At 42.1% G+C, this 26,861-nt stretch overlaps 1 protein-coding gene across 1 annotated transcript in view; it reads right to left on the reverse strand.

Annotated features, from left to right (window-relative positions):
• Positions 1–1,041: 1,041 nt before the first annotated feature.
• Positions 1,042–26,861, reverse strand: part of LOC132828791 (hippocampus abundant transcript 1 protein-like) — a 71,360-nt gene continuing 45,540 nt past the window's right edge. Inside the window, exons 7-12 of the mRNA XM_060845886.1 lie at positions 25,215–25,328; positions 24,394–24,465; positions 24,159–24,271; positions 19,662–19,759; positions 17,415–17,581; positions 1,042–12,009 (exon numbers count right to left, since the gene is read on the reverse strand). Of these exons, the coding sequence (XP_060701869.1) occupies positions 11,797–12,009; positions 17,415–17,581; positions 19,662–19,759; positions 24,159–24,271; positions 24,394–24,465; positions 25,215–25,328 (777 nt within the window). The 3' untranslated portion in view covers positions 1,042–11,796. The remainder of the gene's footprint in view (positions 12,010–17,414; positions 17,582–19,661; positions 19,760–24,158; positions 24,272–24,393; positions 24,466–25,214; positions 25,329–26,861) is intronic.

Below are 26,861 nucleotides of genomic sequence, written 5' to 3' on the forward strand. Positions count from 1 at the left end.
GACATTTTGCAAGATGTCACCATCTATTTCCCTACAGTCTGTATCTTCCATATCCTTTTCCACACTAAATACTGATGCAAAATATTCATTTAGTATCTCCCCCATTTTCTGAGGCTCCACACAAAGGCCGCCTTGCTAAGCTTTGAGGGGCCCTATTCACCCTTTTGTCCTTAATGTATTTATAAAAACCCTTTGGATTCTCCTTAACTCTATTTGCCAGACCTCTCATGTCCCTGTTTTGCCCTCCTGATTTCTCTCAAGTATACTCCTACTTTCTTTATATTCTAAGGATTCACTCGATCTATCCTGTCTATTCCTGACATATGTTTCCTTCTTTTTCTTTGCGGGCGGCTCGGTGGCACAGTGGTTAGCATTGCTGCCTCACAGCACCAGAAACCCGGGTTCAATTCCCGCCTCAAGTGACTGTGTGGAGTTTGCGCATTCTCCCTGTGTTTGCGTGGGTTTCCTCCGGGTGCTCTGGTTTCCTCCGACATCCAAAAAAATGTGCAGGTTAGGTTTGGCCATGCTAACTTGCCCATAGTGTTAGGTGAAGGGGTAAACGTAGGGGTATGGGTGGGTTGCATTTTGGCAGGTCGGTGTGGACTTGTTGGGCCAAAGGGCCTGTTTCCACACTAAGTAATTTAATCTTAACCAAACCCTCAAGTTCTTTAGTCACCCATCAGTCCCTAGACCTACCAGCCTTCCCTTTCACCCTGATAGGAATATACTTTCTCTGGATTCTTGTTATCTTATTTGTTGCTTGTGTTTACTAGTTACTCTTTAAACTATTCACCTTCGGAACATCTTGCTGTTCCACATGCTCTGGGCAAAGCAGTGTCTCCTGAACTTGACATTTGGTTTTATTTGTAACTAACCTTTCTGGATGGCAAGCTTCAGACTTGCATATAAGGGGAAAAAAGAAAATCTTCTGTAAATCTACCCCATCATAATTTTAAATACACCTTCAGTCACTTTACAGCATTTTCTTTTGTAATGGGTTAGAATAGAAGATGTAAATAAATTCAGTCACAACCAATTACATTCAGTTTCATGTACATTTTTAATAAATACTTTTCTTTGACAATTCCTATTTACAGTTTGTACAGGTTTGAGAGGCACATCTGAAGGAGGCAACAAACTTCAACCAAAACCTCCAAAAGAACAAATTAAAATGTTACACCTGGCGATTTTTGCAGGAGCTGTACTGAATCCAGTGTCTGAGAATTTAGACAGCAAATATTTCAAGCTGTGTTTGATAGCAGGGTTTTTTTTTGTTTTAAACACTTGGCAAGGCATGCTGCAGAAACCTCTGATAACAAATCTGGAGATGCGCTGTTTGTTCAAAATACCGTCGGCTGATTGTTCACCATTTCAGTGGGTAAAGAAATAACTTTCATTTCAATAGCGACTTTCACAACCTCAGAACATCCTAAAAGCATGTTACAGTCAACAAAAAGTGTGTTTTAAATTGTAGTCACTGTGGCAAAATAGGAAATGCAGCTGCCAATATGCACACAAGCTCAATAAGAGAGTTAAGTGACCAGATAATTTGTTTCAAGCATTGGTTGAGGGTGACACATTGACTGGGACACTGGGGTAAATGACTCTGTACAGAGAAAAGTTTCATGGGATCCTTTGGAGCAAGACAGCATGACATCAGAGTGATGGCACTCCTGAGTGTACAGCGCTCCCTTGATATTGCACTAGTTCCTCAGCCTCGGTTTCACGTTCAAGTCTCCAGAGTGGAATGAACTAATATTAAGCCACAGTTGACACCACACACTCACCAGTTGTTACAATTCAATGGAAATCTAGTGATTTTTCAACAGAGCTTGTGTTTTTTTTTTATTTACAATTTAGGATTGGGAAGGGGAACAAGATGATTAATCTCAGTTCATTGCATACGAGTCCTTTACCTTCGCGTTAATATAGGAGAATTTGTTTTTAAGTACTCTATGGGTGCTCCCATTGCTTGAGAAATAAAAGCATATCTGAAAATTAAATCAAATGTGGGAAATTCACGAGTTGTGCTTTGATAAGACAACATCTGAAGCAGGATTTAAAATTAGACAGATCTGGTCTATGTCTTTTTACACTTTGTTCTGGTGCAGTTGCAACACACTGAACTTTTCAGATTCAGGCAATTGAACAGACTTAAAATGAACAGAACAGAAAATGATTTGGGCCATTCCTCACCAGTCCTGATGTTAATAGATACCCTGGTAACTGCAGGTCTTTTGTATAAAGCTAACAAATGCCACCAGTATAACCTCAGCAACAATTCTCATCCATTGATTGCTTATTCTCAGAAAAAATAATAGCAAAAAGTCTAATTAGTAAAAGTGCACAGATCAGGACAGAGAATGAATTCACTGTCTTATTACTACAACTCCAAATGACATGTCAGCTAAAACAGACAAGATAGTTTTCTTCCCAGTTTCTCTCACTTCTAGGCTAGAGTCACAAAGATATTGAGCATCCTCTGGAACCCCTGCACCACCCATTACCTCTCATGTCAAAGTGGTCACTCATCCCAGAGACAGGTTTCACAACGGAATGCCTCAACTGTTCTTGATAGTTACCCACTTGCACTCCCTGCTCAGAGAGAGTAACTATTCCAATTGAGCTAGTGGAGAGTAAGTAATCTGGATATAATTCAGAGTGCATGGATACATAATAATGAAAGCAAAGCTGAAATCTGAAAATATCCACATGTATTTCAATGCTTTGAGGATTAGGGAGATGCCAATAGTAAAAGTACCCTAGGGCACACCAAATGCATCGTCAATTACTTCACATTAACCGCTTTTGTGAACCCCACTAGAACACTCAGGGGATCAAGCCGATCAGGATCCACCCAATAGGAGGCACCGGGAGATATTCAGCCTGTTCAGTGGGCCACAAGAGGATGGACAATATGAACAATATTAGCAAAAGGCAAGGGAAAACAGAGCTAAACAAAACTGATAGCATAATTACCAATTTAAAGAAAAAAAATGTTCTTGGTTGGATGGGTGGCAAGAGTACTCTGTTGTAAACATGAACATGGCATAACTGTACAGAAGTCTGGCCAAACAACTCTGCAACAGTCACGTGGAAGAATTGTTGTGGTCTTGTGAATACTACACCAAGCAGATATTTTCCTTTACAATGCACTGAAGAGGTGCATACTCTCATATGCTGGTATATCAGAGCAACATCTATCATCCTCAAAATTCAGGAACTGAGGATTGCAGCTATATCTGGGCACTGAGTAAGTCACACCTGAAAAGGTCTCACTGAAGTGACGGGGAAACAGGAGATGCAGCCAGTTAATATAGTAACTGGATTTGTGAAGCCTAAGGTGTGTCACATAAGGTTCTGTTAAACTAGCTTACCCCGCTTCCCAATGCTTGCTTGCCCCTCTGAGATCCTACCACGAATCTTACAGTTCAACCCCAACAGTACATAGTCAGTGTGTGCAGTAAATAATATGGATTTTCTAGAAACATGTTACTTGGCCCCAACAATTGCCAGTAAAACCCTGTTTATTCTTCCTTCTGAGAATGTGTTTCCAGTCTTCACAACCCTGGAGTAAAAATTCTCAAAAGGGAGATCAACTTTCCCAAAATGCAATGAGTCTGAACTTTTACCTTTCTAGCCAGAACCAACTCTGCTCACTTTAGAAAAAAAAGCATATGTACAATAACCTTGTTAGCGGATTTACCATCTTTAATACTTACAATTGCCCAAAACACACTTCTGGCATATTTGAATGGTAATGGTTAATTAGCCCCATGGAGGAGATTGAAAATGCCCCACAGAATGTATGTGTCCCTATGATACCTAGTAAACCTAATAATATGTATTGCTGGTCCTTTTCCAATATTTGATTCAATCTTGGGTCTTGAATTCCTAAGATGAAACAAGAGCACCATGTCACAGGTTATAAACCTGTATGTTATGAACATAGACTGTACCATGATGCAAACTGCGATAATACTACCAGCCTCAATTTCCAGGGACCAGTGAACAGAAATGAATTAAACCCCTGATCCAAATTTGAGGTGGGAGGATTTACACAGCCAGGTAAACTGATGCACCCTTCTAACACCAAGTGGAGTTCTTTAGAGAGTTCCTACCAGAACCATTCAAGCTTAAGGTCATGCTCAATCAACTCCAGGATGCACAACCCGATTCCGTTAGGGTCTCAGGCACTGTGGAAAGTCTCAAGAAGAACATGCATCTACCATAAAGGGGATGAGAGTTCTACCGAACACTGAAGGGATGAAAACAATTGGAGGGAAACTCTCCTGAAACACTCCTGTCTCATGGAATGTCATGGTCGAGTTAAAATGTACCTGAACAATGCATCATTCCCTCAGTGTAACTACTCTTTACATCCTTCGCAACTTCAGTTCATTTTTGTGTCACACAATCAGGTACAACCAAATTTTCTTCAGATTTCCTATTACTAAACTGATCCATGATAACCTACCAACTGAGTTTAAACAATACAGTATCATTGGATCTAAGCATCCAGAGCATTTCATTTAACCTTACATACTGATCAAGAGTTTGCCCAAGAGATCTGAGTAAGTGACTTGGCAAACTGCAGACAGTTGAAACAAATGGAAACAGCACAATCCACAATTGCAGATGTGTATAATTGCCTGACATGCAAAACCACATACCTGTCAAACCTGGGCCCACAGTATGCTCATAACCTACACTGAGCAGCCACCTGGTTCAGTGATATGACCAACTGTTTCAGCTAGTTAGACTGAAGTGTTATCCTCATGCACACCTGGCCTCCGCTCTTGCTGAACTATGGTTCAGAAAAATTCTGATAATGTACAGAAGAGTACACACTCCGTAATCAGCCAAAAGGCGCCTGCATCAGCACAGCTCTATAGTCTGGTTCAAACATTCCTTCAGCACGTTGATCAGTTATTGAAACCATCAGATATCCAGCAATTCAAAATGAAAGGGATCAGCTTATTAACTTAGATCTGCAAAAATTAGTCCTTTTGTCCTGCTCTGTTTGGCACAACGCAATCAGTAATCAGTCTCAGGTAAGGAACTTACAGCTATGGGTAAATAATAGAATTACAAATGTTTGGGAGCTAACAGTTAACTCAGTTAGATGGGGTTCCCGATGAAGGGCTTTTGCCCGAAACGTCAATTTTCCTGCTCCTCGGATGCTGCCTGAACTGCTGTGCTTTTCCAGCACCACTCTAATCTAGACTCTGGTTTCCAGCATCTGCAGTCATTGTTTTACCTTTTACTCAGTTAGATGGGGCCCTAGCAGGCTTTGGTTTATCTATCCGCTGACTGAGAATTAAAAAACTTAAGCTTTTAATTGCAATCCTGCAATGTTCATTTATCAATGCACATTTAACAGGAAGCTAGATTACAGGAAGGAGACAAAAAAAACGAAGATTATGGTGAGAGATGAGATAAATGTGAGGGATAAATGGTTTACTCCTGTTCCTATGTGTGGAACCCAATATTGGCATGCTTGCCAATGAACTGCTCCAAACGGCCTTGGATTGTGTCATAAGTGCCAAACCAAATGAACTGACTGGCTTGTACCAGCCACAAAAAAGCCAAATTAATGCAGCGAGGGAGGGACAGGGAGAAGGATCATTTTTAAATTTCAATTCTATGAGCAATACCTCAGGAGCATCTAATTATAGATGGAGCAGGCTGACAGAGATCAATCTCCAACTGGAGCAATGCTGATCAGCCGAACAGTCTGACATTATCAGTATGTCTGGTCAATATGGAAGCCTGTCAGGGCAGTAACCATGTTTACATGCAGGATTGCAAAGACAGACCTGTCAGATGCAGCAAGGTAAACAGAACCCATGACAGGACAGGAAGAAACCTCGTTTAAAAATAAAATCTACAAAAAATGTACAATTACTTAGTACCTGTCACTATTTCAGGACATCTGAAAACATGGTACTGCCAATGAAATACCCATTAAGCATAGCCAACATTGCAATAAAGGAAACCAAGGAACTTGCACACAGCAAATCGTCATAAATTGTGAGGTGACTAGACTTAATTTTAAAATGTTATTTAAATGACTTGAGTGATAATTATTGGACAGGACACCAGAAGGTATTCCCCTGCTGTTTTTCAAAAATAATGTCTTAATACTGACAACTACCTGGCAGTGCAGGTGGCACCTTGGCTAAAGCTTATTCTCAAAGTTATCACTTCTCATACTGCAGCATCTTAACTGCTGCAGGATTGGGGTGTCAACCACTATCTCATACGCTAACAGACAGACACAAAGCCGTGGCAGCAGTGTTATTTTCAATGCACTGATCTCTCCCAGCAAAAAAAGTACTGGCACTCTAACATACAAACATTTAATGCAACAATTGCTCTTGCAATAACTTCCACATAACCAAAGCTTTTTAACCATGGGACAAATGTTTCGCTACAAAATGCATGATTAGATTACCCTCCAACTCAATAATATTCTATCACATTCTCTCCCTCTCCCCCTCCCCCAAAGTTATCTTCAGGCAGGGTAAAACTCTCAACAGACAGCACTGATTTTGTACACCTATTGATAGAAGATTAGTTAATACTGAGTATTCTCACATTGAATCAACGCAGTGAGATTTCAGCAGCTTGCGAGAGACAGTTTTAAAGCAAAGTTAACATTTTTCGTCTTGCTTTAGTTATAAAAAGACAGAAGGGGGTGATTGAGGAGAACATCTTCCCTCAGCCAATCACTGAGCACCATTCAAAGGTATTCCATGTCTGGATCCTGCTCTCCCAGCCGATGAGGGGACATTTCTTTTTGGGGTCTAAGAGAAGAATGGAATGAAAAATGCGGTGTTCCTTTCTAAAACATTGACTTGAGCAGAAACTGATTCCCTTCAACATGGATAGGCAGTGTTTTCAAAGTTGTGAAACTCCTGTTTCTGGGACGGTTCTGACAGCAGAGACCTCCTTTCTAGCCTGGAGATGGCTGCGTACAGGAACCGCTATGCCAACAGAATGGAAATTATTAAAAGATTTTTCCATCAATCATGTCTGGAGAGCACCATACTTGGGCAAATGGAATTAGTTTCATGCACATCATCATTTGGATTCTGCAAATATCTTCCACACATTTCTGGAGAAATAAATCATGTTTTTAATCCAGCGAAACTGCAGTATGCTGTTGGCCAATTTTACTCCCATTAGTTCATAATGGTTGCTTTAAAACAGACTCTGCCGACTGCTAAATGTTGGCTGCAAGTCTTGCCTCACTCCAACTCATTAGCTGACAGTGGTGTCAACAAACACCCAGTCAGAGAGAGTCGTGACACGGCTGGTTAAGGAAAGATTGAATTAAAGTTTCCCAATCTCCACTGCCACATTTCAAGAATAATGAGTTTCCATTGCCCCACTTCCATTGAGGAATTGGTTAGAATTTCCTTCAAGTCTTAGCTCAATCTTAACACCAGTCTCCATATTGTAAGCACAACTCTTTCTGCTCTGCACTAGGATGAGTGCTAAATCACTAGGCACAACTACTAATGAAGACAAAGCATTTCCAGGCCAACACCTAGAAAACTTCACAGCAGGGCTACATTTAAAGATAACTGGAAGTCTGGAAATCTACACAAAGTTTCTTTCTCTGGTCACAATAGTACTTCAACCTAAATGGCAAGTCAACATGCCATGAATCTAGATGCCATGATTGTCAACAAACACATGGCAGCATCAGATACTGGAGCACAGCGTTCTCATTTCTTACCCTAAAATCTATGATGCTAACATGCCCAGCAGGACGTGCGCAAAGCACTGAAGACAAATGAACAATGACCAACGCTCAAATTAACTACAGGCTTGATGCTCCAAACATCTGACCTGGTTGAGCAGTCAATTTGCTGTTGCCCAAGAATGGACCCTGGAACCTTCCAAGGTGCATGGTCAATTCTATCAATGCTTATGTAGCCTCATGATGCTCGCACAACACTACTGTTAATTTATTGTAACCATTTTGCATTGATGGGAAAACAAGTATCATTAATCATTATTCCCCTTCATCAATGGAGCTTGGACAAACATAACCCACTGTTCAATGTCACTGGCCATCAAGAAACTTTATCCAAACCAATAAGCTTTGTATTTTGCTGCAAACATTGCTCTGAAAAAAATTACCATTGTAATGCTAATTGCAGAATAAGTTGAACATGCTGAATACTTTAAAATCAAGTTGACTGATGCCCACTGTCAAGATAAAGCTAGAAATGGCAATATGGATTTTTTTCATATATATTTCTATCAAATAAAGCTTTTACAATAAATGTTACACAAACAGACAATCTTGTAGAATCTAAGTGTACTTGGTTAAAAGTACAATTATTATCCTTTGAGGCCTATAACAGCCTCTCACGCTCACATGGGAGCGACAACCAAGTTTATTAGCCCATCAGATTGTACTCGTCATATGGGTAATGAATATTAATCAAAAGTCATAATTTGTCTAAGTTGCTAAGTTGATTACACTCACTTTTCTCAAAGTGCTCTGTATCCCCATGACAGGGAAATAGATGAATGTGTCTGGACCTTCAGTAGGGTGCTGCTGTATCACCCATTTTCCTCCTCTCCACCAGAGTCCCAAATCAGCTTCAGCTGGCAAATATTCAGCAGGAAATCCTTCCATTTAAAGATCCCTCTTTTAAAGAAGCAAGCTAATATTTTTAAAAAACACAATTTCCATCTATTGACCTGACTACCGCAACGAGGTTAAGGCATCACCACGTTTTGGTCTCTTGGAAACCGTGACATGCGGCAGCCAAGACTTAATCCAAAAACAGGCTCGTGGCAAAGATTAGATTATTTGGTAATTTTGGTGGGGCAGATGGGGAGATAATAGAATTTGTAATTGGCTACAGCACAACCACATTGCAAAAAGATGTATTGTGACAATGGCATATTGCTATATTCCAATGGACTCTGGATGAGGCATCATATTGCAATGATAATGGTGTTGGTGTGTCACTTTCATTGTATAACTTAAAAGTCATAAAGGTCAAAAGGAAATAAATGACCACAGTGGAGGTTCAAGCATCTCCCTGTCGTCTTTTCTCAGTGGATTGATCACACCTCGACAAGGAAAGTGACCACCAATTTTACAAAAAGGCACCCATGGTAATTCCTATTTTTCCCCTCCCCACTCCTTAATACAAAAATTCATTACTTCTCAACACACGTACCAAAGCTGAAAAGTTTACAGTCACAATAAAACTGGGCATATTAGAGTAAAATAATATGGCACATTAAAAAAGGAACTGGAGGCTTAATCCTCATTTTCACTTGCAAAAGGGCAGTTAGAACTTTGCAGTTGGTGACAGGTTTCTTCTTTATGAGAACTACATTTTGCTTTATGTAGTTGGACTACCAGCAGAAACCGGTACAGGAATTTTATTCCTGGTGGATAGAGGATTTGGGCATGGGTGGTGAAAAAATAACTTTCAAAGTCTTGAATACATTATTTCCAAAAGAGGACGGAGGATAATTACTGGACTAGCCCAGACTCATTCCACTCTGGGAGACATTTGGCTCCCATTTCCATTCCTAAATGAAAACTGTAAAAATGCAAAATGCAGTCTTCTTAGAAGTTAGTAATCTGGTTTACAAATTCTCTGCCTCCAAGCCCTAGGCAACACAGGGTGCAAGATTCTAATCTGAATGAACAGCCAAATTAAGAAAACAATTTTGAATTCAGCATTAGTAAGGACATTTTTTTCCTCCCTCCTTTCCCAGAGGCTCTAGTGTTGGATGTTTTACAAATGCTATTTGTATTTCAGAATAATACCATTTGCACGAATGTCCATTGAGTCTACAGATGGGGACAAAGCAGTAGTGGGTTCTGACATCCAGCAGATGTATGTTCAATAGGAGTAAGTACTGAGTGATCAGGAGTGAAGCTCTGGCTGATTTCCCCTATCCAACAGTCTCTGCAACCTCAACTCAATCAACAAAGTTTGAAGATGAATTCTGGGATACATAACATACAGTTTAGAAGAGCCCTTAACCAAATCTCAAGATGACAAATTAAAATCAGGGTGCAATCAGGGAACTGGTTTACCAATGAATGTTCCATTAACCAGTTTCTATCAGGGCTAAACACAAACTCGAGTGTAAAAATCCAGGTGACTAAATGCACTTGCTTGTAAAATTCAAATACCATAGACGAAGTTAATTGTTGGAATGAAGCTGGAGGCAGTACATAGCAAACCAGATTCAAATTATTCCCTAAAGTCTACCGCTAATTTCAGGAGCAAGACCAGGCAGCCAGTACTTCAGATAGCTTCAAACTTCAAAGTGGCTTGCAGACATGAGGGCTGTGAATTGAGCCACTTCAAAGTTGGATCAGCTTGGTCTGAACAGACAGGAGCCAGCACAAACACTCCTTTTGTGATCTGGCATTTGTGAAATGCACTCCTCAGCAAATTATTGCAACACACAGGGTTGTTTAGAACATACATCCATGCCCAAAGCTCTCCAGAGTTTTGAGTCTGATTGGTATTAAGGAGACAACAAAAAAGTAAGATAGAACACAACAGGGTTTCTTTCAGCTGACTTTGGACAGGTAGACAGTTTCCATGGTTAAGGAATAGGACTTGATCAGAGAGCAGTTCATGACTTGGAGTTCAATTTTCCCTTCCCTTATGACCTAATTCTGGGACTCTCCACATGCAGGCTGTACTTGGCTAGGAAATTAATGTTGTTCCAAGTCATTTCCTGTTCTTTACTGAACCGACTCGCCCCAAAAAGCAAAAAAGGACTATCATCTGGTGGCAGAGTTATCCCAATTCCTATGAGACAAAAAAAAAAGTGCTGTTCAAATAAAATAATTGCTCTTGTAGGGTACTCATGGCCCCCAGATTCTCGGTGAAAGTGGTAAACACCTTTAGCAGCCTATTTGCAATAGAGATAAAACTGCACAGGGCATATTGCAGTAAGACCCCATTTCCCATCAATAAAATGTCAAGGTTTAGGATGGGAGGTAGAGGAGGAGAAAAACTCACTATGACCACTTTAGGACAGGAATGAATGATCAAGACTGGAGCTCACATTCTAATTTGTCAGTTTTGAAAATAGTTAGCTGCTTAGCCACAAGACTAGAATGACCGGTTTCATTGTACACAGCTGTGAGTGAACCTGCATTATAAAATCAGACATCTGCAATACGTTGCCTTTAGATCCCAGAATCGCAGGTGTTGAGCTAGCTAGCTATAAGCTGAATTTAAAACCACCAGGATTCAAATAAGGCAACCTGCCAGAGGAACCATTTGTAATACACATTTTTGTTTGTGGATCATTTATGTTATGACCTTGGCAAACCCCAGCAGTGTGTATATTTGGCTTGCAGTCATCCATAGGGATACTCACATCTCCAGGAAATGTTAGCACAAATGTAATTTAAAAACGAAACTTGGTCAGAAGTAGCACAGTAATTTATGAACTGATTGCAACTGACTTCTGGTGTCTTGCACAAGGCAGCAAAACAGGGAAGAGTGACTTCCTGTAATTAAGGAACTTCAAGGTTGTGCCAACTGCTGTTAGCAGCCCAAGAGCATCAAGACTCCAATCAGGTGGACCAGAAAGTGGTGATAGGAATTGTTTTTCAACATATTAAATTTAAAAAAAAAACAAGACAAACTTTTAAACTTCCAAAAATTCAGAAAGAAAAATATGAATGTTAGTATTCCTAAAATGAAAACCTTGGCTTCGCAGCCGTGCCTGATCTCTAACTCCACTTCCAGCTACCCGAGAGCGGGCAGCACTTGGCCATCATACACAACTGTCTTGTAATAGAGGCTCCTTGCCATCGGGACCCGTGCTCTGTGGGCTGTGGGGGTGACCTTGTGACCCGTTATTATGTTTCTTCCAGCTGCCAGAACGCAGAGGGAGGCCACTGTGCTCCGGGATGAACAAGGCGACTAGCAGCGACAGCAAGACTGAGCAGGCGCCAAAAAGAAAGGGAGGTCCTGGGATTATCGTACTCTGAGGAGCAAAAGAAAATAGGAGAGGAAAGAAAAACCTGGGATTATTGAAGTTGTAACTTTGCAAGTTTTTAAAAAATAATTTAAATCAAGGACAACTTATTTCTCAATTTGAAGAATTTAACTCAAGGGAGCTTGTCATTATTTTTCAAAATATCTTTTCAATGTTCTTATTTCACTGATGTTCACCACTTTTACATGCATTAACGAGGAACATCAATAAGTTGAAAAAAAGTGATGTATATGCATGCAAATGTGCTTCAGATGTGAAAGTTATGTTCAACTATGGCAACAGTTAAAAAGCACACCACCAGGTTATAGTCCAACAGGTTTATTTGGAAGCACTAGCTTTCAGAGCGCTGCTTGTTCATCAGGTGGCTGTGGAGCAGGACAAGACAGAATTTATAGCAAAAGGTTACAGTGTCATGCATATGAAATATATTAAACAAACTTAGATCAAGTCTTTCATCTTTTAGAGTGGGGGGTGCGAGAGACAGACAGGCACAGAGACAGAGACACAATTTACTCTCTCTCAGACACACAGTCCTACATACACTCACACTAACACAGACCCTCGCTCATACACAAGCTGTCTCTTGCATGCACCCTCCCACAAGTTTATACCTGATCTGTCACACACACACACACACACACACACACACACACACACACACACACACACACACAACCAAGATCTTTCACATACATACACACACCCTCACGTGCACTCACACCCACAAGCACACACTCCCCGTCTCTCCTGCACAAAGTTTCTGGAGTGAATCTGTATTTGCAGAATTATACCTTATTTTGCACAAAACAATGCATAACCTACAGTCGATCCATGTAAGATTCTGTAAATCACACTTTAGAAATAGAATCAGTCTGGCTCAAGATTGGGACTCAAGAGATTTTAACCTCACACCTTTGATGCATTATCGGAGCTGAGATGACACCCTTTGTAGGAAAAACCGGAATTATCTTGAGAATGTGACTTAAAAGTAGGTCTGGGGTTGACATATTAATGAACCAAAACTAGAAAACCCATTCTAAAAGATGAAAGACTTAATCTAAGATTGTTTAAAATATTTCAGCTGCATGACACTAAACCTTTGCTATAAATTCTGTGTCTTACGATCCTGCTCCACAACTACCTGATGAAGTAGTGGTGCTCGGAAAGCTAGTGCTTCCAAATAAACCCATTGGACTGTAACTTGGTGTTGTGTAATTTTTAAACTTTGTCCGACACTGGCTTCTCCAAATTATAGCAACGTAAGCATGGAAACACGAAAGCAAACTTTGCAGATCATTCTTACACACTTGATTTATGTTTAGTGTCACTGGCTTAGGGACAAACAGAGGTCAAGTCAGCAAGAGAAATTCCTATACACAAAAACAACACGCTGAAGAAACTCATCAGGTCGAGCAGCATCTGAGGAGTGAAGACAGTTAATGTTTCATGTCCAGTGATACTTCATTATAACAGGTTCTCTCCACAGATCCTGCCAGAGCTGCTGAGTTCTCCAGCACTTTGTTTTTGTTTCAGATTTCCAGCAATCTCAGTTCTTCATTTTATTTGAGAACTTCCTACCATCAGGAGTTTGCTCATTCTGCACTCCCTCCCCCTAACTTCTACACCTCCTCTTTAAGGCACTTACCAAAATTTGTATCTTGGACCAAGCTTTCTGTCATTTCTTGCACTATCTTCATATGCAGTTGTGCCAATTTTGGTTTGATTATATCCCTGGAATACGTGCTGGGACATTTTACACCATTAAAGACACTGCATTAACACAAATTCTTGCTTCTGCTTTCCCTCTAATATTTGATAGCCATTTTAATAAGCTGATTTGGGTATTAATTTGATGTCTGAAAGTCATAACAGAAGTGGTATCCCACAGATTTCACATGTTCGTGTACTAACACAGCTTTATCATAGTCTGGTTACAAACTGGTGTCTAATAAGCATCATACAGAAATGACCATTCAGCTCATCTTTGTCTGTGCCACCTCTTTGAAGACATGCCCTATTGGTCTCAAGAGACACGCTCCCTCCTTGCAGTTAAACATGTTTCCTTTACAAGCGTCCAGCAAGTTCCTTTTAAAAGCTCCTCCCGAATCAATTTGATGCTCGACTTTCAGGAGATGCATTCTAGATCAAAATTGACTGAATAATATAATTTATCCTCAGCTGCTATCCAGATCTTTTGTTGAAGACCTTAAATTTGTGTCCTTTATCTGCCAGGAGAAAGTGAGGACTGCAGGTGCTGGAGATCAGAGCTGAAAATGTGTTGCTGGAAAAGCACAGCAGATCAGGCAGCATCAGAGGAACAGGAGAATTGACGTTTTGGGCATGAGCTCTTCTTCAGGAATGAGGAAAGTGTGTCCAGCAGGCTAAGATAAAAGGTAGGGAGGGGGGACTTGGGGGAGGGTTGGAAATGCGATAGGTGGAAGGAGGTCAAGGTGAGGGTGATAGGCCGGAGTGGGGGTGGGCGCGGAGAGGTCAGGAAGATGATTGCAGGTTAGGAGGGTGGTGCTGAGTTCGAGGGATTTGACTGAGATAAGGTGGGGAATGAAGAAACTGGAGAAATCTGAGTTCATCCCTTGTGGTTGGAGGGTTCCTAGGCAGAAGATGAGGCGCTCTTCCACCAGCCGTCGTGTTGCTATGGTCTGGCGATGGAGGAGTCCAAGGACCTGCATGTCCTTGGTGGAGTGGGAGGGAGAGTTGAAGTGTTGAGCCACGGGGTGGTTGGGTTGGTTGGTCCGGGTGTCCCAGAGATGTTCTCTGAAACGTTCCACAAGTAAGTGGCCTGTCTCCCCAATATAGAGGAGGCCACATCGGGTGCAGCGGATGCAGTAAACGATGTGTGTGGAGGTGCAGGTGAATTTGTGGCGGACATGGGAGGATCCCTTGGGACCTTGGAGGGAAGTAAGGGGGGGGGGGGGGGGGGGGGGAAGGGGTGGGCGCAAGTTTTGCATTTCTTGCAGTTGCAGGGGAAGGTGCCGGGAGTGGAGGTTGCGTTGTTGGGGGGTGTGGACCTGACGAGGGAGTCACGGAGGGAGTGGTCTTTTCGGAATGCTGATGGGGAGGGGAGGTAATTATATCTCTGGTGGTGGGGTCCGTTTGGAGGTAGCGGAAATGACGACAGATGATACGATGTATGTGGAGGTTGGTGGGGTGGTAGGTGAGGACCAGTGGGGTTCTGTCCTGGTGGCGATTGGAGGGGTGGGGCTCAAGGGCGGAGGAACAGGAAGTGGAGGAGATGCGGTGGAGGGCATCTGGGGGGAAATTGCGGTCTTTGAAGAAGGAGGCCATCTGGGTTGTACAGTATTGGAACTGGTCCTCCTGGGAGGCGGAGATGAAGGAATTGGGAGTATGGGATGGCGATTTTACAGGGGGCAGAGTGGGAGGAGATGCAGTCTAGGTAGTTGTGGGAGTCAGTCGGTTTATAGTAAATGTCCGTGTTGATTCGGTCGCCCAAGACAGAAATGGAGGGGTCTAGGAAGGGGAGGGAGGAGTCTGAAATGGTCCAGGTAAATTTGAGGTTGGGGTGGAAGGTGTTGGTAAAGTGGATGAACTGTTCAACCTCCTCGTGGGAGCATGAGGCAGCGCCAATACAGTCATCGATGTAGCGGAGGAAAAAAGTGGGGAAAAGGTGTAGCCAGAACCAAATCAAAGGAGTAGCCATGGGCACCTGCATGGGTCCCAGCTATGCCTGCCTCTTCGTAGGATATGTGGAACAGTCCATCTTCCGCAACTACACTGGCACCACCCCCCATCTTTTCCTCCGCTACATCGATGACTGTATTGGAGCTGCCACGTGCTCCGAGGAGGTTGAACAGTTCATCCACTTTACCAACACCTTCCACCCCGACCTCAAATTTACCTGGACCGTCTCAGACTCCTTCCTCCCCTTCCTAGACCTCTCCACTTCTATCTCAGGCGACCGAATCAACACGGATATTTACTATAAACTGACCGACTCCCACAGCTACCTAGACTACACCTCCTCCCACCCTGCCCCTGTAAAAACGCCATCCCATATTCCTAATTCCTTTGTCTCCACCGCATCTGCTCCCAGGAGGACCAGTTCCAATTCCGTAGAACCCAGATGGCCTCCTTCTTCAAAGACTGCAATTTCTCCCCAGACGTGATCGACGATTCCCTCCACCACATTTCCTCCACTTCCTGTTCCTCCGCCCTTGAGCCCCACCCCTCCAATCGCCACCAGGACAGAACCCCACTGGTCCTCACCTACCACCCCACCAATCTCCATATACATCGTATCATGCATCGTCATTTCCGCCACCTCCAAACAGACCCCATCACCAGAGATATAATTACCTTCCCTCCCCTATCAGCGTTCCGAAAAGACTACTCCCTCCGTGACTCCCTCGTCAGGTCCACACACCCCACTAACGCAACCTCCACTCCCGGCACCTTCCCCTGCAACCGCAAGAAATGCAAAACTTGTGCCCACACCTCTCCCCTTACTTCCCTCCAAGGCCCCAAGGGATCCTTCCATATCCGCCACAAATTCATCTGCACCTCCACATACATCATTTACTGCATCCGCTGCACCCGATGTGGCCTCCTCTATAACGGGGAGACAGGCCACCCACTTGCGGAACGTTTCAGAGAACACCTCTGGGACACCCGGACCAACCAACCCAACCACCCTGTGGCTCAACACTTCAACTCCCCCTCCCACTCCACCAAGGACATGCAGGTCCTTGGACTCCTCCATCGCCAGACCATAGCAACACGACGGCTGGAGGAAGAGCGCCTCATCTTCCGCCTAGGAACCCTCCAACCACAAGGGATGAACTCAGATTTCTCCAGTTTCCTCATTTCCTCTCCCCCCACCTTGTCTCAGTCAAATCCCTTGAACTCAGCACCGCCTTCCTAACCTGCAATCTTCTTCCCGACCTCTCCGCCCCCACCCCTACTCTGGCCTATCACCCTCACCTTGACCTCCTTCTACCTATCGCATTTCCAACGCCCCTCCCCTAAGTCCCCCCTCCCTACATTTCATCTTAGCCTGCTAGACCCACTTTCCTCATTCCTGAAGGAGGGCTCATGTCCGAAACGTTGATTCTCCTGCTCCTTGGATGCTGCCTGACCTGCTGCGCTTTTTCAGCAACACATTTTCAGCTCCTTTATCTGTCAATCAGACAGTGCAATCAGTTTTTCTTTTCCGAAATATGGTGGCCAGAATTGAACATGATATTCCCTCTGGGTTCTAACTAGTGCTCTATAATTGTATAGCATAATTTCCTTGACTTTTGTATTTATTGTCTCTACTCAAAGCCAAGGAGATCTCCCACTTTCTGACACAGATTTAATTTTCTTTAAAAAAAACTCATTCATCAGTTGTGGGCATTGCTGCCTTAAGCTAACTTTACCTCATCAGTTGGATTTTGCATGTTTCCTTTTGGAACTTTGCCTGGGTTATCAACATCTCCCATTTCATTTAATTCCACATGGAAAAGGTAAAATACAAATCCATACAGTGCCGGACCAAGGCCATTACACAATCCTCTGATTCCAGTGATCATTCCTTGCACAACTCCTGTAAGGGAAGGGAAAGACCATCTCATATACAAATCCTTTTAAGACCATAAGACATAGGCGCAGAAGTAGGCCATTCAGCCCGTGGACTCTGCTCTACTGAACTCTTCACGTTTCAACGTAAGTATTGAATGGATAGACGAATTTACTTGTGCTCAAGCTAAAATGAATTGCAAACTGAAAAAAATAAAAAAATTGTTTTGAATTGCAAGTACTAATCTGTTGTCCCCTCCACTCACCCTGTGAATCCTGGTTCTGAGGTCTAGTAATCCTACATTACCACAAAGTACAAGTGTGGGAAATTCGTGACAGGATGTTGTCAGTTACAGTTGCTCAAGACTCATCATTTGTCCTGTCCCACTATCATCTACTTTTGTCTTGCACCATCACTGCTTGTTATTTAGTCACTCCTGTCCTACTTCAGATCAGTACTTCCCTCTAAGTCGTACCACATCACCTTCAGCCTCTGTTTGAAGAGAACCTATTACAATATTAACATATTCCAGACCTGATGAAAAGTCATTAATGTGAAACATGAAGTCCGTTTTCCTCTTTATAGATGCACACGATTTCTGCATTTTCTGATTACCAGCTTTTGAAGAAGCGTTTTGCTTTTGACAGACTGTATGGCATCACAGCTCATAGATACGATAGTTACCTGATGGTGATTTGAAACCAGTGACCGATTATTTTCTCCTCAATCATTCCTGCAGAAATTCACCAATGGCCCTTACAGAGTGCCATCCAAACCTAGAACCTCTACCATCTAGAAGGACAAGGGCAGCAGATACATGGGACCACCACCACCACCTGGAAGTTTCCTTTCAAGCCATGCACCATGTAATTTAAAATACGTCGCCACTCCTTTAGTGCTGCTCCATCAAAATCCCAGAGTTACCTTCCTACCAGCATTATGGGTCTATCTACAGAGCATTGACTGCGGCAATTCAAGGTGGCAGCTCACCACCACTGGTCTCAAGGGCAACTCCAGGTGAGCAATAAACACTAGCCAAGCCAATGATGCTCACACCCCATGAGTGAATAAAAAAAATCCTCCAAGGACATAGAGATTAACTGTAGTAACTCTGAGATCACCTTAAGGAGTAAAGCATTCAATCAGACACCCACCTGTTGTTGCATATTCATATGCATTTTTGCTTCCAGGAGGGCATCTGATTTGCCATTGCTTATGTTATCCATCATAACATTAGAAACTAAGACATGGGCAACAGGACATTGAAGAAACCAACCGATGTTTACTACAGATCTCAGACAGATATAAACATTACCTTCACAGGCATGTATCTTCGGGTTATTAAGTTATTCAATTACGAAGAATAGGAGGGTGCCATACTTCAAGTGACCCCAATTAAGATGGAGTCTTTGAACTGCATACCATTAGATTGCTTAAATAAGGAAGTTGTCATGGTCCTCAAGGATAATAGAGCTGTTCTCTCATTAGAGAGACGTAACAGGTGGCAGTTTAACCTGATGGTTACCATGTCTCAGCTGAGGGGAGAGGTTGAGGAGGAGTGACCTTCATGGTAACCTCAGCTGGTGTGGAAATTGAATCCATACTGCTATCTCACTCTGCATCACAAACCAGCTAACTGACATCTACACACAATAACAGTGATATCATGAACATGTTGCTTAAAGTAATATTGACACATGACTAGGAGACATAACGTGTGGCTTTCATTGCCTAAGTAAACCTCCAAACAGAAACCCTGCAGGAAATGGCATTTCACAATCATCTGGGTATTTTCAAGATAGAAACATCATATTCACCCCCTATGCGTAGAAGTTCCAACAATGGCTCACATTTTTTTTTAAAAAAATGATGGCAATTCTCTTTTCAGTTCATTCAGAGGTTATGGGCTTTGCTGGCTCACTTAGCATTTACTGCCCATTCTGAACTGGCCTTGAGAAGGTGATGGTGAGCTACCTTCTTGAACTGATGCAGTCAATTTGATGTTGGATACTCTCAGTGCCGTTAGGAAGAGAATCTAGCATGCATTAAAGCATTTTCGTCCCTGCTATACATTGCACAGGTCAAGGAGGAGAAGGAAATAGCCTACCTTGCTGATCTGGATCGGCATTCCTAGAAACTAGAGCACTGACTGCTGGGAAGGTGATGCTGGACATGGCAGCCACAGCTCCTGCGGCCCACATCATCCTGCAAAATGAACATAAAACATAAACATTCTAGGTAAACATGTCAAGAGCAGAGACCAGTTCTCCCAACCACGCTCTTTAATTCAATCACCTAACAGTCCAGACAGCAACATGGAGTACCCTTGAAAATGCAGGTACACCATGGAAACAAAGAAGCTGATTTCTGAAAGGTGAGCACAGTGCACCTGTGAATACACCCCCATGAACAGTACCATCCCAGAATGAAGTGAAACGATTATGCAGGTATCTATGCCCATTAAATGTACATATGGTTCAAACCATGAGAGACAGTCAGTATAAAAGCAAACTCTGGCAGTCAACTTTAAAAGACAGCAGCATCTGTCAGTTTTGTTACATAATCGCTGACTACAAATGACAACTTCATTTTTTTTTGTTTAAAGCTCATTTCTTTTGAAAGACACTGTTTAAAAATCAAAACATTTACAGATCTCTGAAAGGTTTCTGTTACTGACAGTGCAAATAAAACTGTTTTTCCTAAAATCAGCTGCTCTGCACAGAGGACGACAGATTTAGGTGCTCCTTTGTTCTAGCTACTTCTTGCTCGACAAGCTATACCTCCTCACTTCAGCAGCTAGGACTGCAGACAGCTGAACCAGCTGTGACTAAAGGTTTCCTCCGGGTGCTCCAGTTTCTTCCCATAATCCAAAAATGTGCAGGTTAGGTGAATTGGCCATGCTAAATCGCCTGTAGTGTTAGGTGAAGGGGTAAAGTAGAGGAATGGGTCTGGGTGGATTGTGCTTCGGCGGGTCAGTGCAGACTTGTTTCCACACTAAGTAATCTAATCTAATCTAATACCTAGTAAGACCTTGAGATTTTTAGATTGTCATGGTAAACATTCTTGGGCAGTTTTACTTCATCATGTCCTTTGGCCTCTAAAGAATACAGAGCAGGTGGTTCCAGTAAAGCCAACAAGTCAACCATGAAAGGAGATAAAGCAGGTTGAGCTGTCTGAGGAAGAAATGGTACACTGCAATTCCAATAGCCTGGAGGCTAGTCAGCAGGCTGTTGAATATATGTTTGGATTTGGTATCCTATCATTTTGGAAAAGGCTGAGTATGAAACACTTTCGCAATAATGGGCCAGGATTGGGGTAGTGATAAAAAGAAAAGGGATGGCACAAACTAAAAACCATCGGCAAATAAACACATTCAATGGTCCACTCAAAGCAACACGAATCATTAAGATCATTGGTTTACTTCTGCTCCTAAATCCTTTCAGCCTAACGAGTATGCTCCACCATTCAATCATGGCTGATGTTTCTCAATCCTATCTTCTGCCTGCTCCTTCTGATGTTAGGTCCCCTTACTAATCACAAACCCCTCACAGTCTCAATGACTTGGCCTCCACAGTCTTCTGCAGCAATGAGTTCCACAGTGTCACTGCCCCCAGCTGAAACAAATTCCTCTTCATCTCAGTTCTAAATGGGCATCCCTTCACTCTGAGGCTGTGCCCTTGTGTCCTAGTCTCTCCTACTACTGGAGGCATTTTCTCCACATCCACTCTATCCAGTTCTCAGTGTTCTGTAAGTTTCAATGTGCTCCCCCTCATCCATTGAGTACAGACCCAGAGTCCTCAACTGCTCCTCATAATGACAAGCCCTTCATTGCCAAAAGCATTTTTCTAAGCCTTCTCTGGACCCCCTCCAAGGCCAGCATATCCTTCCTTAGATACAGGGCCCAAAACCTGCTCTCAATATTCCAAATATAATCAGACAATACTCTGAATTAGCCTCAGCAGTAAATCCCTGCTCTTGTATTCTAGCGCTGTCAAAATAAAGGCTAACATTACATTTGCCTTCTTGACTGCCAACTGACATAAAATAACTGCTAAGAAACTTAATTCAGGATAAACCTCTTCACCCAAAGTACAGCAAGAATATGACAACCACATTTGGTCAGCTGTTGGAAATAAGAATTAGTGCAGGCTCACAGATCCTGGGATCTGGAATGCTGCTGAACCTCAGAGCAGGGATGGGGTAGTGTGGAGTGAGTGTTACTCTGTTGGACTTTTCTTAATAAGTTGCTGAAATATATTTGAAATTATTGCACTACCACTGGCTGTTTGCAATGGGCAAAAGTGTAATTCTCTATCCCCCAAAAAGAAAACGCTGCACGCAGTTGCACAAAGAACATCCAGAGAAAAGCAATGTGAATCAGTTGTGCAGCTATTTACTCTCATTTTCCTTACACTTAAAGCCTGTTCCTGGCAAGACAGCTGGGTCTCGCTGTCAGTCTGAACACAGCATTGCAATATAGTGGCTATTATTTAACATTGTTTGTGATTCATTGGTGCCAATATCAATTGAGGAAATGATGAAATGGTTTACCAGAAAACCATATCCCCCAGCATGCTTGAATCTGGTTTATTGAGTGGTGCTGGAGTCAGAAGAAGACAGTGAAGCAAAAACAGTCCAGAGTGTTTTAGCATTTCTTCCGGTCAACGTGTTTTGTGCCTCTGCAGGGCTACCTCTTGTTTGACAGTGATTTTTGAATATTTGTGGTACTGCTTACCTCAAAATACTGCTCACCCTATTGTATCTCTCTGAAGAGACTACAAAGCACAGGCATGGAGTCGGAGCATGCTGTTCAACAGCAAGCACAAACAAGCACAGCCTCAGCTGATTAGTTTCTCTCGCTCACACAAACACTAACAGGAGTCACAGAATATCATTCAGGAGCAGAAATCTGGTTCAACAAAAATTCACCAAAATCCAGTGTAATTTTCCCTTGGAAGATCAGCAAACTGATAAGCAGATATTAAAACAAAGCTCTTCCCAGTCTGTGTGGCTCATTCTTTGGGCCTGTGCTCAACATCAGAAATTCACTCTTGCTAGGGATATACCTGTAATAAATGTTTTTCTCACTAATTTTACATATGCAGAGGGTGAACATTCAGCGCACTGTACATGTGCCAGTTTTTTCATAAAAATTATCCAACTAGGTGCAATCAATTGCTTTTTCCTCTTAACCCTAAACATTTTCCAGTTAGGCCACACAATCCTGACAGTAACAATTTGCTGCATAGAAGTAAAACTTTTAACTGCCCTGTACTACCAGCGGAAATCCTTTTCCTTAAATACACTGTCAAAACCTTACATAATTTTAAGTAGCCTCTACTATATGACGTGGGCTACTAACAAAAAAAGAACCGAAGAGTCTTCGAGAGCACCTAAACAGAAGGTTAGTAAGAGATACTAGAAAGGAAACATAACACTGAGGTACAAAATAAATACCTAGCATCTCTTTTCACCAATAAGGATGTTTAAGTCATGAAAACAGAAGAGTTCATTCAGACATTTGAAGGGTTAAAATTGTTAAGTAGGTGGTGTTTGATAGATGTTACACTTAAGAATTATAACATTTCGGGGCAAAATTAGATTCATTCAAGAATATGGCCATGCAATCCACAAAAGGTTGGTTTCAGAAGTTAGCCTCCCCGATATATTAATGACTTGGACACTGATGTGCAGAATAAAGTAAGTTCAAAATCTGCAGATAATACAAAACTGCAGTATGCAATGTAAGGATAATGCAGAACTCAACGGACAGGCAGGTGGAATGGGCAGGCAAGAGATACATTCAGTGCAAAGAAGTGTGGCATGATTAATTTCAGTAGGAAGAATGCAGAGAGACAATACAAAATAAAGTGGTACAATTCTAAAGTGGATGCAGGAGCAGAACACGATCTCTCAGCCACCTTCAACAGCAAGAGTGTGTTTAATAAAATGAACAAAAAAAAAGAGGCAGAGTGTTCAAAAGCAAGGAAGTTATGTCGAAATTGTACGAAACCCTGGTTTGGCCTTGACTGTTTGCATCTGCTCTGGGCTCACCTTAGAAAGATGCAAAGGTATCAAGAGGGTGCACAAATGATTCAGGAGTGCAGTTCCAGGTATGAAGAACTTGAATTGCAACCACTCTCCTTGGAGAAAAGGTGGTTGAAAAGATATTCCGTAGAAGTATTACAAAATCATGAGGGGTCCACCTGATTGAATATGGAAAAACTGTTCTTGTTGCTGATAGGATCAAGAAACAAACAGTATAGACTTATCTTTCCAGTTAGTTAGGATCGGGAATGAATTTTTTTTTTAATATTCACTCATGGGATATGGATATCGCTGGCTGGCCAGCATTTAGTGCTCATCCATATTTCCCCGAGAAGGTGAGGATGAGCTGCTGCAGTCCATGTGCTGTATGTTGACAAACAATGCCCTCGGAGAGAATTTCAGGATTCCAGCCCAGTGACAGTGAAGGAACAGCGATATATTTCCAAGATCATTCAACATCTTTTTGAATGATGGAGGAGAATTAAGGGCCTCAATAAACTTCACATTCTCTTATTTCTTATGCTTGTTTGATTATTCAAAGGAAACTCATACATACCAGGGCTGAGACCCAAAGCCATACCAAGCTAGCTGAAGAATCTGGAAGCCAAGACCCAGAAGTATAGTATTCTTATGCCCTATGGACCTCATCAGAATACCAAGGACTACAGTCTGTGAAACAAATACAAGTGAAATTAATATGTGATCAGCAAAAGCCAAATTAAAAAATATGTTGGACTCTCTATATGCATATTGTGCTTAAAGTGTTCCTCCTTTAGTCAGAAAGCACTCACTTGTGCTAAAATGGAAAGGATTCCCACAACTGCAATAAAGGCAGCTACAGTCTCTGAAGAAAATCCAATTACCTAGAGAAAACAAAAGCACCCAACAAATAAGAAAACAGATGAAAAATGTCCATGTTTACAGGTCAAAAACAAGCCAGTCCAACAAGAGGTTATGCTCGACATGCCTCCTCTCACCTTTCCCCATCTAACACCACCATTTAGTGTTGATTCTCATGCATAATAGGGAACTTATTCACCAACACATGAATGCTATCTCCCACATGCCTGTGCACATGCAAGCATCACATTTAATCACATCCTTTACAGAATAGTAGAAAAGATGCGATCAGGAATCAAACTAGGAAGGGAACGCAGTGTTCAACCATCACCGATGGCAAGTAATGTTGTGATGCAGAATTCATAACAATTATTATGATTGTTAAATCGAGAGTTACAATGTTTTTGGGCTCAGGCACTCCAGCCAATTTGAAGGTGGTGAAGTTTCTACACTGGGGACTCAAAATTAAAACCTAGGAATTTTACACGTAACGTTTAAACTTGAGTCAACAAGGCCAAATGCCACACCCTTGCTGCACCAACCAGTGATCTGCTAACTCAGCACACCACCGGAATTAAACTCAAGTTACACACTCAGCTATCAACGAAGTGCTGATAGCATGCCTCAAGATGAAAGAATACAATATTCCTTTACAGACCACCCAGGGGATGGTGAGCAAGACATGTGGGAATTAAACAAACAGGAAACTATTAGCATTCATTCCAGAGGTAATGATTGGTTTTAATTTTTTTTTAAAACTGGGCCACTTTACCTGTCTGAGATAAAGAAAGAAGCTGGAATACTGGCCTGCTTCAGGCAGGTACGAGAGAAACACTGTGATACAGATCAGCAGAACTGTTGAATCCTGACCCACTTTCTTCAAAGACTGAAACAAAACAGGATTTTTAAAAAAGTTATGAAAATGCAAACCGAGTCCAGTTGATTCAACGAGCATCCTATGCACAACTGCTGAACATTTTAAAAATGCAGAAACAAAAGGATTGCATACCTCAATTTCACTGAAAGAATATCAGCATCCAAACATTACTTTCTTTTTAAAAATCATGGGGTGTGGGCATTGGTGGCTGTGTTAGCAAATGTAGCTCATCTTCATGTGCTTTTGGGAAAGTGATTAGTTGGTTCTTGAACCACCACAATCCATCTGATGTACACACAGGCAGAGTTCTGTTAGATTCCAGGATTTTGATGTAGCCACACTGAAGGAATGACAATGTATTCCCAAATCAGGATAAGGAGTGGCTCAGGTGGGGAATATGCAGGTGGTGTCGCCCCCCATCTGTTATCCTTCTAGATAGTAGTAGCAATGAGTTCAAGATGAGCCTTCGTGTATCTTGTAGATGGTACACACTGCTGTTACTAAGCGTTGATGGTGAAGGGAGTGAAAGTTTGTGGATGTGGCATCAATCAAGTGGGTTGCTCTGTCCTGAATAGTGTCAAGATTTGAATGTTTTTTGGAGCTGCACTCAACTAGACAAATGAGGAATATTCCATTATGTGTCTCTCTTGTGCTTTGTGGATGGTGAATACTGTGGAATCAGGTGCTGAGATACTTGCTTCAGGATTTTCAGTCTCTGATCTGTTCTTGTAGCCACAGTATTTATATGGAGAGTCACAGAGTGTTTCTGGTCAATGGTAATCCCCTTGATGTTGATAGTGGGGATTGCATACCATTACATAGAAATGGTAATGCCAATGAAAATCAAGATTCTCTCTAGTTTGATATCCACGAGTGCTAGGCAATAACTATCTCAATGTTACTTACCATTTGCTAGCCCAAGTCTGGATATTATCCAGGTCTTGCTGCATTTAAACAGATTGCTCCAGTTTTTGAGGAGTCATCAATCGCACAAATGTTAAGTACCAACAGTGAACAGCCCTACTTCTGACCTTACGATGGAGCGAAGGTCATTGGTGAAGCAGTTGAAAAGGGTTGGGTCTAGGACACTACCCTGAGGAACCTCTGCAGAAATGCCCTAGAATCAAGATGCCTGACCTTTAATAACCACAGCCTTCCTCATTTGTGCCAAGTTATAAATCCAAGCAGTAGAGAATAGTTATCATTTTGTTGACAACCTTAGAGACCAAAATTTCTCTAAGTATTTTACTGAAACTGGCTGATTGTGTTCTAATTCCTGAAAACATGTTTAAGAGTAAAACCAAGGCCTTTGAAGGTGGGTAAAGACATGACAGGATGGAAGAGTTCAGGAAAAAAAATTCTACGTTCATGTAGTACCAGAGGGGGTTACAGCACAGCAATGAATGAATGTGTGGATGATGTTCTGAATCAATGCAAAAGAAGGCAGACAGCTAGTCGTAGAACAGATCAGCACAATTCAGTTTGGGACAGAATGCCAACAATGCAAGTCTGGAACTATAATTTAAGTAGTCTATTAAAAGT

The sequence above is a fragment of the Hemiscyllium ocellatum genome, chromosome 28 (genome assembly GCF_020745735.1).
Source record: "Hemiscyllium ocellatum isolate sHemOce1 chromosome 28, sHemOce1.pat.X.cur, whole genome shotgun sequence".
Taxonomy (NCBI): Eukaryota; Metazoa; Chordata; class Chondrichthyes; order Orectolobiformes; family Hemiscylliidae; genus Hemiscyllium; species Hemiscyllium ocellatum.